We start from the raw sequence: 12,270 nt of genomic DNA, 5'->3' as shown, positions 1-12,270 counted from the left end.
CTCACATTCAGGATTTGATTTGGGACAGAAAAATCGGAGAGTAGCACAGAAAATTTTCCCAAAAAGAAATCATTTATCTCTATTTGGTCTTTTATTCTTTATGGTTACTCTATATATAGATTGTATATGCATAAAAACTTTTGATGATATTTGAATAGTGATCTAAAGAATTCTTTTGAGTTGAGTGATTTTATCTAGAAATATAATTTCATTTCTGTAGAATTAAAAATGAGGGGAGTGAATGGAGGAAAAAGGGGGACATATGTAATACAACAATAAAGATTTTTTAAAAATAAAAAAAGGAATGTATGTATATCAAAACTAATTGGGTAGGAATGACAGGATTCTTAGTGCAAGTCTGATTATAAAAATGTTTTATATTAATGGTAACAACATCTATGTTAGGAAAACAGTAAGGCTTTGCTTGATTTCTAATTGAAGACTGTTGTGGATATCTATATATAGATTATGTTGATGGCGCTGCAGAGACTTAGAAATTTAGTTTTAAACCCAACTATGTGTGCATCATAATGCCAAAGGCTGGCTATTCAAATCAATTTTAATAGTTGACAGAACCTCTTAAATGAAACCACTGAGTCTATACCCTTACATCAGATCAAGATAAAGAGTCATGCTTAGCAGAATTTGGTTGGTTATGTAATTTTTCAAAATAAGCATGACACCATAAAGTGTTATATAAAACTGCTAGGAATAAATCTCCTTAAACAGATTTTTATTTTGTCAAATCTTATCTGTATGTAATTTAAAAGTGAATAAGATCTTTAAAAAATCCTGCTTAAAATCATCAGTTCTAAACTTTCATCTGCTGGCTAATTAGCATGTATTTTATTTGTTTTCTTTAGAGAGAGAAGTAGAAAACAATGTTTTTAACACAGGTACCTAAAACAGGAAGATACATAAATTCACTCTTTCTTTATAAAAGTAAAAATGAGTTTTAAAATGTAGGAAGGAGGGGAGAGAGGTCTCTGTCTCTTCATTATTGCTCACTTTTAACTGGTTTCAAAGAAATTGTAGAATATTAGAACTTATGAGGGTCTCTCTGGAAAAAACTGCCAGTGCCTCATCTTCACTTTCCCTCTGCAGTTTGATCTAGATTCCATTTGGACATTTATCTTCGGAGTGCCTGCCTCCAGCGGAACTGTGGTCTCTTCCATTCACAACGTGTGCACTGAAGCGGCTTTCTTGTTGCTGGGAATGCTCCGCAGCATGCTGAACTCGGTAAGCTCACGAGACACTAACACCTGCTGATACTTCCTCGTCACGATATTTTCTTAAAATAGAGGGATCTTTTGAAAGCATACTTATGTATTTACAGCATGGTCTCTGGAACCTCAGCCTCCCTGGTTTGTCATCTGTGAGGCAAGGACGAACCATGCGATTGTTAAGACCCCCGAGTCTGGAACTCTGCCTGGGTTCAAATCCCATCTCTGGTACTTAAGACATACTAACTAACCTCTATGTGCCTTGGTTTCCTTATGTATAAAATGCTGGTGTTAATGGGATATGTCTCTTAGGGCTGTTGTGAGGATATAACGATTGAGTATATACACAAAGCACTTATAAAAGAACTTGGTATATAGTAAGCGCTTCAAAAGGTTAATTGATATCATTAGTGTCACAATATATATTACAATGTGTACATTTATAATGAATATAAAGATTACATATTGTAGTATATGTCATTATAATGTTATTTTAATTTTTTAATTATTTTTATTTCGAGATTAAAATCAGTATGTTTTAGTTTGTATTTGTTTTTCCTGTCTAATTATTTTTTAACTTAGATATGAAGAATGTAAAGAGGAAAGGACAAAATGTATGTTCCTATCTATCTTACAGTACTGTGAATAATAACTTAATTTGTTTACACAATTTAGGATTACATCATAAGAGGAATTATTAATGAGAATCTTTGGATTACAAGTACATGACAAATCTAATTGTGCTCAAACTATTCTTATGTCATTTAGAAAAGAATATTGCCATTACATGTATTAGTTTAGAATGCTTTACGATTTGTGTTTTGGTTCCTACTCATAAACAAATATAAACATCTAAGTTTTAAAAAAGCCACTGTCTAGGGAAGTATCAAAAGATAGGCATTGTTCAGGTGTATTCTGTGTTTGTCACTGTTTTATCATCATCATTGCTGTTGTTGTTATATTGCTGTTCAGAAAAACCATACTACTATATGTCTCCTGTACTATGAATATTCTACTATAACACAGCTTCACTTCTGACACTAGTCACCAAATATGTGGGGGGGGGGGTTTGCCACACAAACTGGCCATCCCACAATTCAGTTCAGGTCTGACATTGTTTACCTGGAGAGAGCATTAGGCCCCACAGGTTAAGGACTAGGTCCCACAAGACGACTCCTGGACTTCAGACACCATTCACAAGTCCAATGTTACTTGTGCTTCTGACTTACCGGCTGTAAATTGGAGGATCCCATGACTTGAGAAAACGTTTTACTTACTAGATTACCAATTTATTATATAAGGTTATGACACAGAAACTGCCAGATGGAAGAAGTGCATAGAGAGGCTATGTGGGGGAAGGGAATTGGAGCTCCCAGTCTGTCCTTGTCCTGCCCCTCTCCCAACACCTCCATATGTTCACAACCCAAGACCAATTGGAACGCCATCTTTCTGGTTTTTCTTGGAGGCTTTGAAAATAGCAAGATTGGGTAAATTGGCCATCAGTGATTGAACTTTGTCTCCAGCCCCTGTCCCCTCCCTGGAAGTTGGGGAAGGGGAGTGGGAGGGGACTCTAGGACTGAAAGTCAACCCTTTAATCCTGTGATTGGTCCCCTGGCAAGCCTCTATCCTCAGGGCCTTTCCCAAGGTCATCTCATTAACATAAACTCAGCAGTGGTTGAAAAGGCCTTATGATTAACAAAAGAGACTTTTATGGCTCATCACTTTGGACATTCCAGGGGTTTTAGGAGTTCTGCCAAGAATGGGATACAGACCAAATATATATTTCTTATTATAAATCACAGTTTCACATTGGCCAATAGTTAAAAGCATTGTTCTTGTCATTTTACATATGAGAGTGAGAGGCTCAGGAAGGTGAAGTAACTGAGCTTCCCCATCTTTTATCTCACCCCCAACTCAGGCACCATGGAGGATGGGGCAGTTTTGTTGGTAATTCAGCCACTATTGGCACCAGCTATAGTCATGACCATAATGTTGAATAATCAAAGCCACTGACTCCAGTTACTGAGCTGTGAGCACTTTGATGAAGAGATAGGCATCCTGTCTGTTTCTAGGGGCATTGTTTTTGTTTTAGCTTGTTTCTGGATTTGTTCTTGTGTGTAGTTTATGAGAGTTCTGGACTATCGGTGTATCCGGTTTTAGAAGAGTAGTGAGTAGTGCATTTTTGTAAAGTACTTTATAGCAGTGTCAGTTTTCCTAATGTATTTTTTTTTCTTGTCCCTGTGACAGCCATGGCAGTCAGAAGAAGAGGGATCTTGGCTTCGAGAATATCCTGTGACCCTAATGCAGTTCTTCAGATACTTGTATCACAACGTGCCGGACCTGGCCTCCATGTGGATGAGCCCCGACTTCCTGTGTGCACTAGCAGCCACCGTCTTCCCCTTCAACATCCGCCCTTACTCGGAGATGGTAGGAAAGGGGGAGGCAGTGTCAAACTGTAGTTAGTCTGCTCCAATGGGTAGCTGATTTTTTTCTCTTGTCAATCTTAAGTTTCTCACCATGTTACAGTTTCATAGCTCTCTCCTTCACCTCTTACATCATTACCTGGTGTCTGGCTCCCCACTCTCCTTCTGCTTTCCCCTAAAATAACAGTGAGCTCAGCTTCCTGTTCTCATTTACCATATTTTGGTAAGTTCCTTGTTAGTGACTTCCTCTCCAAGTCATCGTGGATCCGTTTCTTATTTTATGGGATTGATAGCTGTGTAGTTGTGAAGTGTTCTGTCCTGGTGTGACAGAACTCTAGTCACACCAGATTCACCTCTACTTTATCTCAGGAGTTAGGCATCCTCTAGATTTAGTCTTTACAAATTAATTATATGGGTGTCGCTATTAAAAAAATGAAATATTGTCCTTTTTATTCAACTTTTCTTATTTCATCCAACTTTTATTTTTCATATTTTGTACTGAGATTAATAGAAAAATATTAGATTATAATCATATATAGGATAGATACTTCTTTTGTCCTTGAAAACAAGCCCAAAAGACAATTATTCCTCCATAGTACTTCTGAATATCATGGTGTTTCTTCTTATTTCCACCTAAGTTCTTCATACTCATTTTTCTTCACGTATAAAGGTGAAATGCTAATTCTAAAATTGTAGGGATTTTTTAGGATAAACACAGGTATAGCATATGACCTTCACACTGTGGTTTACTTATAATTCTAAAACCCTCATTTTTATCAAAAGTAGACCTTTATAATACTTCATTGTCTTTTCTTTGTCAGCATCTTATACTCTGTCTTCTAGCCCTTTTTTCTTTTTCTTTTGGCTTGAAATTGGCAGTAGTTTTGTCTTACTTAAGTATTTATTTGGGTGGTTTTTTTGCTAGGTCTTTATCTGAAACTGAAATTTGACTTCCCAGGAGGTATATTTTCAATATGCAAATATAGTTATTCTCATTTTATTTCATTTAAGTGCAATTATCCACAGTATTTTAGAGATAAAATTCCGCATACTACAGATACACGGTTTAATCTTAGAAAGAGCATGTGTTGAGTAACCGTGACATACCGTGAGGTACAGTACCTGATTACCGCCTTGAAAGGAGGGGCCAAGTAAAGCAAAGTGCAGTAATGCATTGAGTTCCTTATAGGTAAGAGTTGAAGAAAAATACTGGTGCTGCTACAATTTGGTTTTTAGGAAACAAAGTAAAATAAAATTGAATGAAACTAGCATCATCACTTTCTGCTTGGTTTTGCTAGGTGACAGATCTCGATGATGAAGTTGGATCTCCAGCGGAAGAATTTAAAGCCTTTGCAGCCGACACAGGGATGAACAGGAGCCAGTCTGAGTACTGCAACGTGGGTGTCAAGACATATCTGACCAACCACCCCGCTAAAAAGTTTGTTTTTGACTTCATGCGGGTTTTAATAATAGATAACCTCTGTCTCACCCCTGCGAGCAAGCAGACGCCGCTAGTTGACCTTTTGTTGGAGGTAAAGACAAATATATTCACATCTGTTTTGCATTGTTTTTATAATTAGAACATTAATAACCAAGCACATTTGATGCCAAAAACCTATCATTTCTAATTCTTCTGGGTTATATAGGTAGAATATATATATCATGGACTATGGGGATATTTTAGTTCAGATGTACTATATAGCCTATCAATTTGTTTCTCTCCTTTTCTGCAAGCGTGTCCCTTTATCACCCTTTAACATCCTTTCCCTAGACCAGGAATTGACAAACTTCTCCTGTTAGGGCCACACTGGAAATATTTTAAGCTTTGCAGATTACACAGTCTCTGTCACAACTCTTTAACTATGCCATTAGAGCTAGAGAGCAGCCACAGACAGTACACAAACTGTGTTTTAACAAAACTTCATCTGCAAAAACAGGCATAGGCTGGATTTGGCCCAACAGCTTTAGTGCATCCAGGCTCTTAAAACAGCAGATTTTATTGAAGATTGGATCGGTGCAGAAGCTGCTTTTCCCTCTGAGGAACTTCCTCCGTGCCCTCAGCACTACAGCACTACGGCAGCTGCAGCAGCGCCTCCTTTGCTCCCCCTAGTGGTTCACACAGTCAACCTCGTACTAAAACCTTAAACCACAGGAGATGTTTTCTCTTATTCATGGGAAACTATCTCCGTTTGGTCAATTAAAAGAAATGAAAATGTAATTTAGGTTCCAGTCATGTTAAGCATTTTAACTAGGATCCAAGTGTTTAATATTGTCAGAAAAATAGCCAAGTTTATCAGTAACCCACATGGTAGAATTTAAAAGCATACCTGGTAGAACTTGTCCTTGGAAACTTTAAAAATAAAAATAGAGATGGCCAGTATCTCAGTGCATCAGGTAAGAATTTAAAGCATTCTACACAAAATGAAAATAACAAAATAAAGTTCAGAAGATGTGTGTGTGTAAAAATGTATAACTGAGCTAAGAAATAAAATATACACATATGAGGTGAGTGTATGGAGCCAGTAATTACAGTTTCAGTCTTAGAGAAACCCTAATAGCCCATTAAATAACCATGCATAAATGATATCATTGTCTTTTATTTTGACTTTCTGTAGCGGTCAGTAAGGAAAGTTTGAGACAGTGTGTATTAGCCTTGAGATAACCTTCTCATTGTTGTAGACACTAACGTGCCCCGCTGATAAATTGTCTGGTTGTTCTAGGAAGTTGGGTGGTAGTTACATTTCAGGGAGAAGAAGACTGTCAAGATGGACACTCCCAGATAGACTGTAAATTCCTTAAAGCTAGGGACCAACTTTCATATGTCCTGCTTCTCACAAAATTCACAGTGCCTTGGTATGTTCTTTATGAATTGTTGACATTTAACTATGACAACATCGTTAGCAGTTCCAAAACAGGAAGATATGATACCAGATAATAAGAAAGTTACAAATTTGCTTTTAAAAGTTAACTTGATACTTTGAGGAAATTCAAATCTAAAACAACTGTATAGAATATACATACAAAAATATTTAGTGAAAATAGTATTTACTTTGGGTCTTCTTATGGTGTAAAAAAATAAATTACAAGCTTATGATTTTAAAAGTTCTCGCTGAAGAAATTCAAGAAGAGAATTCTCTTACTCTGTATTTACCATTTACCTGCATGAAGGAAGGGGTTTAAACTGACTGATACTCAGTCTGCTACACTTGAGCCAGGCCATCTTCAGTCTTATGATTGTTGAAATTTTGTCATTAGAGTATCTACTTACTTGCTTATATCTACAAAAGAGTATGTGAAATTGTCTTTATTAGTAGTCTACAAAAATAAAAGATTCTCCCTGGCAGATTTGTCTCAAGGGTTAGAGCGTCCTCCTGCAGACTGAAAGGTCCTGGGTTTGATTCCAGTCAAGGGCACATGCCCGGGTTGCAGGCTCGATCCCCAGTAGGGGCCATGCAGGAGGTAGCCAATCAATGATTCTCTCTCATCGTTGATGTTTCTATCTCTCCCTCTCCCTTCCTCTCTGAAATCAATGTGTGTGTGTGTGTGTGTGTGTGTGTATATATATATATATATATATATATATATATTAATAAATAAATAAAATATTCCCATTCATATACTGGCTTGAGTGTGACACTGAGGCCAGATACAAGGGAAGCAGTGTAATATTCTGAAGTGAAAGATGTCTGGTTTGAAATCTGACCTGTGTATTATGTAAGTATTTTCACCTCACTGAGCTAAATTCATTCTCTGGAGAATATTATATACTGTCTCCTCTACATGATTGTTATGAAAGTTAAGTATACATAAGTCACCCAGGCCTATTTGGCTCAGTAGATAGAGCATAGGCCTGTGGACTAAAGGGTCCTGGGTTCAATTCCAGTCAAGGGCACGTATCTTGGTTGTGGGCTCGATCCCTGGTTGGAGTGCGTGTAGGAGGCACCTAATTGATGTGCCTCTCTCACATCAATGTTTCTTTCTCTCTCTCTCTCTCTCTCTCTCCCCCCAACCCCTCTCCCTCTCCCTCTCCCCTCTTTCTCCCCCTCCCTTCCACTCTCTCTAAAAAAATCAATGGGAAAAATTCTCAGGTGAGGATTAACCAAAAAATAAGTGAAGGAAGGAAGGGAAGGAAGAGAGGAAGGAAGAAACATAAATCACTCAGTAAAAACTATTTTGAAAAAGTAAATGTGTGCTGATTATAGCTTGGCCAGCTTCAGTTCTCTTCACCTCTTATAGTTTGTCCGTCTTTAAAATGGCATAAAAATTGACCCTGTCTCTGAGGGCTTCTGGGAGAATTAAATAAGATAATACATTTAATATTGATAACACAGGGCCTAGTATATGAGACTTACACAATCAGGTGGCCTGTGTTAGCTTGTACAGGGTGTCAGTGAGTCTTTTCCCAGCCCCCGTTCCTCATCGTCCTCTGCTGTCACCACCTGGCACCTTTTGGAGAGTCAAAGGTGTTTGCTGCACATGACTGTAGCAGAAGGAAAGCGAAGGAGAGCAGATCATAAAGTATTTGCATACAATTTCCTGAAGGAAAGATAAATTAAGTGTGTTCCTGTCTGATACTGTAAGCAATTTTCTATAGTCTGAAGAGTTTGCTGCTCTATTCCAGCTGTCTCTCACCCCCATTCATAGGAGTGAAACCCACCCTGGCTGACTGCAGGGCAGGCAATAAACAAACCAAAAGAGAGTAGGAAGGTGGGCAGAGAGAGCACTATAAAATAACAGAGAAGAGAACAGTCAGGAGGGATATTGCAGTCAGATGAAAAAGTTCCAGACTCCCTTCTTTAAAGGCTTCAGCCCATTGCAGAGACAGCAGAATAGCAAAGAGCCCTTCTCCCAGAGCCTCAGTGCTCTCACCGTGGGCAGAGGACACCCCCGGGCTGTTTGGCCTGTGCACAGGAGGTTCTTCAAAGTATCCCCCGGCCTCTCAAAGAAAGCTTTGATTCTTTGCAGACTGATGTTATTGACTGGCTTCACTGGTTTCACAAGAAGGCAGATCTGACAGTCAGAGGCCAGAGCAGATCACAGTGCTTACCATGTCTTCATTCTGCTCTGAACTCATCCTGTTGTCTAGTGGGCCAGCCAGGTTTACCTAAAAGAATGATGAGATTGTAGCAGAGTTGCTCTTGTGCATTTGTTAACTTTACAATGGAGATTTTTAGTAGAGCTAGAGAATATGGTATAGCAGGGGAGGTCATGAACTTTGGCATCACAAAAATAGGTTAGCCCTGGCCAGTTGGTTGGTCGTTGAACCAGGCACTGAGGGTTGCCAGTTTGACTCCTGGTCAGGGCACATGCCCGGGTTGCGGCCTCAATCCCCAGTAGGGGACGTGCAGGAGGCAGCCAATCTGTATTACGCTCTCACATCAATGTTTCTCCCTTCTCTCTCAAAATAAATTAAAAAATATTTCAAAAAATAATAAATGAAGACTTGAGTGTGTTTTTTTAAAAAAGAAAGAGAAAAAAAGAAAATCCTATTTGTGACTTGACCACATAAATTAACCTCTCTAAACCTCAATTACCTTATCTCTAAAATGGGGATGATAGTATCTACTTCAAAGAGACATTTTACAGATTGAGATAAGGTACATAAAACAAAGCACTGTGTTTGGTATATAATAGTAGTCCAGGGAATTATTTAAAAACAAACAGGTGCCTTTGAGACAATTATGCATGGGCATAACATCTTAAGTCCTTTAAAAATTGGGCTGCTATAAATCTCAGCAAGAACATTTGAACTCGGCACTTAGAGCCAATAACAAGTGTAAATTCTGGTCACGATCACTCTGTAACAACTTCAGTGAGAGGAAATCAGGATTAAATGCCCATTGCTGTTTGACCCCGCTGTAAATCCTGTAGAATACACACAAGTACTTTTTTTTTTTTTTTTTAATATATTTTATTGATTTTTCACAGAGAGGAAGGGAGAGAGACAGAGAGAGTTAGAAACATCGATGAGAGAGAAACATCGATCAGCTGCCTCCTGCACATCCCCCACCGGTGATGTGCCTGCAACCCAGGTACATGCCCTTGACCGGAATCGAACCCAGGACCTCTCAGTCCGCAGGCTGATGCTCTATCCACTGAGCCAAACCAGTTTCGGCCACACAAGTACTTTTAATCAAGTAAAAAATATTGTTGACTGATCAAGCTACTTCTCTATGTTCTATGGTACCTCTGTTTTACAGACTTCAAAACTTTGTCTAGTTAAGATTTGATGAAACCTACTCATTACTACTTATCCTTTGAGTTGATTGTGATCCAGAGTAGATTTATAAGTTTTTATCTGTATCTCAAAATAAACTGCCAGATCTCTTGAAAGTGAGGTATAAGAATAGATTCTCAGATATTTATTAAATATTTGTGATGTTTAGAATACTATTTTTGGAGGAATTGATTCAAAAGAAGATGATGTTTCACCTTTGCTTCAATGTTTTAAAATTCTGTGGTCAGAAGTATAAGAATATATATAATCTTGAGTTATATTATTTGAGTAAGTTATTTTAATTCTTTGATACATTTAGTAATATAATTATGGTTGAGCCCTTATCTTTGTTTAGTTGGTTCTGTTACTAATTCTTCATTTTATTGATTAGGCTTCCCCTGAAAGATCTACAAGAACTCAGCAAAAAGAATTTCAGACTTACATTTTGGATAGCGTGATGGACCATTTGCTTGCAGCTGATGTGTTACTAGGTAATACTGTTTTATTTTCACTTTAAACGTATCTATAATCACTCTTCTTCTCTCTCTACACCCCAAGTATATCTCCTTTTTAAATTCATCTCTTTCCTCTTCTGTGCATTTCCCCCTCTTATTGGTATCCTATATAATCGACCGAATGGTGGAACAACTGGCAAAGGGAATGGTAGGTCACTATGATGCACACTGACCACCAGGGGGCAGATGCTCAATGCAAGAGCTGCCCCCTGGTGATCAGTGCGCTCCCACAGGGGGGGCGCTGCTCAGCCAGGATCCCGGTGGTGGCGGGAGCCTCTCCCACCTCTGCAGAAGCGCTAAGGAACAGCGAGCCGAGCAGTAAGCAGCAAGCAGGTGGGCAGTAAGGAGCGAGGGGTCCCGGACTGCGAGAGGGATGTTCCAGGGGGATTGGACCTGAGCTGGCAGGCAGACTTCCCCTGAGGGGTCCCGGAATGCGGGAGGGATGTTCCAGGGGGATTGGACCTGAGCTGGCAGGCAGACTTCCCCTGAGGGGTCCCGGAATGCGGGAGAGCTCAGGCCAGGCTGAGGGACACCCTCCCCTCCACTGCACAAATTTCGTACACCGGGCCTCTAGTTTTTCTATAAAGAGGAAAAGGCCCTCAGCTCTTTCCTTTGAATCTGGGATAAAGATCAACAGCAGGGAAATACTTACAGTGCTTGTCCACATCTGTGTATGCAGGGTTGGCAGGAAGAGGACAAGGAAAGAGAAAAAAAAATTTTTAAACATATTACATGAATTATTATATTTTTATGAATATCAATACTTTTACATTTTCTTTTTCATTATAATATTTATGAATGTGGCGCTCCATGAATTTTCACCCAGACAATACGCCTGTATAAAACATCTCAGAAGTGCATTGCCAGTACTCCATAAACTCCCCTTCTACCCTGACCCAGATAGGACTCTATAAATCATTGTCCCAACTTCTAAAACAACAGATTACTTTTCTCTGCTTTTGAACTTGATATAAATGGAATCATACAGTATGTATTCTTTTTAGTCTAGTTTCTTATACTCAACAGTGTATGAGATTTATTCAGGTTGCATGTAGCAAGAGTTCATCACTATATAGTACTCCATCAGATGAATAGCTAAACTTATCCATTTTGCTGTTGATGGGCATTTGGCAGTTTTCAGTTTGAGACAATTAAAAATTAAGCTGCTATAAACATTCTGGCTCATATGGGTCCCATATATAGGGTGAGATAAAAGGTTTACAGTTGTGAGTATGCGAAACAGTTTATTCTTGTATTATTTGTTTTTTATTGTATTATTTTCCATACAAATAACTGTACACCTACTTTTTGCTGCATGTACCCTGTATGTACAATATTTATACATATCTGCTGAGTATATACCTATGAGTGGAATTATTGGGTCATAGGTATGTATATGTTATTCTTTAGGATGGCTTCTAGGACATAAATTCAAGACACATTAAAATTTTGTTTTTTTCCTGTATGTCTCTATCTAATTACAATAAAAATACAAAATTTGTACATTTACAGTGGAGCTAACATTTATATGTGAAACTGATCCAATTTAAAGGTGAAGGAAAAGTAATGAGTTAGTATAATTGCTACTTGTGTTCCTGGTAATAATATTATTCATAGAGTCTCCATGTTCTAAAATTATCATATTTTTGCAAAGTAATTTGCCAAGAAATCTTTGGTATTGACTTAACATGCAACTCTCAAAGCATGTTATAAAATCAAACTTTTGTTTTTATCACTTGTGATATTGTCTGTGTTGTACTATCTTACTACATCAAGACGCAAAATGAAGAGTTTTGCTTAATGTTGGGTGGAAATAATCACAGTCAGCAGAGGCTCTAAAATTTCTAGAAAGGTCGGGCTTAGGGGGGCATTCTGATGAAGAGCACCTGGGA

General features: G+C 38.3%; 1 protein-coding gene across 10 annotated transcripts in view; it reads left to right on the top strand.

Annotated features, from left to right (window-relative positions):
- Window positions 1–12,270, top strand: part of WDFY3 (WD repeat and FYVE domain containing 3) — a 182,118-nt gene that overhangs the window by 100,126 nt on the left and 69,722 nt on the right. For all 10 annotated transcript variants that reach the window (XM_036338502.1, XM_036338493.1, XM_036338472.1 and 7 more), the window contains 4 exons: window positions 1,105–1,239; window positions 3,471–3,650; window positions 4,945–5,178; window positions 10,255–10,354. In XM_036338502.1, coding sequence (XP_036194395.1) covers window positions 1,105–1,239; window positions 3,471–3,650; window positions 4,945–5,178; window positions 10,255–10,354 — 649 coding nt within the window. The remainder of the gene's footprint in view (window positions 1–1,104; window positions 1,240–3,470; window positions 3,651–4,944; window positions 5,179–10,254; window positions 10,355–12,270) is intronic.

Source organism: Myotis myotis, unplaced genomic scaffold (assembly GCF_014108235.1).
Source record: "Myotis myotis isolate mMyoMyo1 unplaced genomic scaffold, mMyoMyo1.p scaffold_m19_p_1, whole genome shotgun sequence".
Lineage (NCBI taxonomy): Eukaryota > Metazoa > Chordata > Mammalia > Chiroptera > Vespertilionidae > Myotis > Myotis myotis.
The sequence above is the reverse complement of the archived record's forward strand: the minus strand, read 5'-3'. Positions and strand labels throughout refer to the sequence as shown.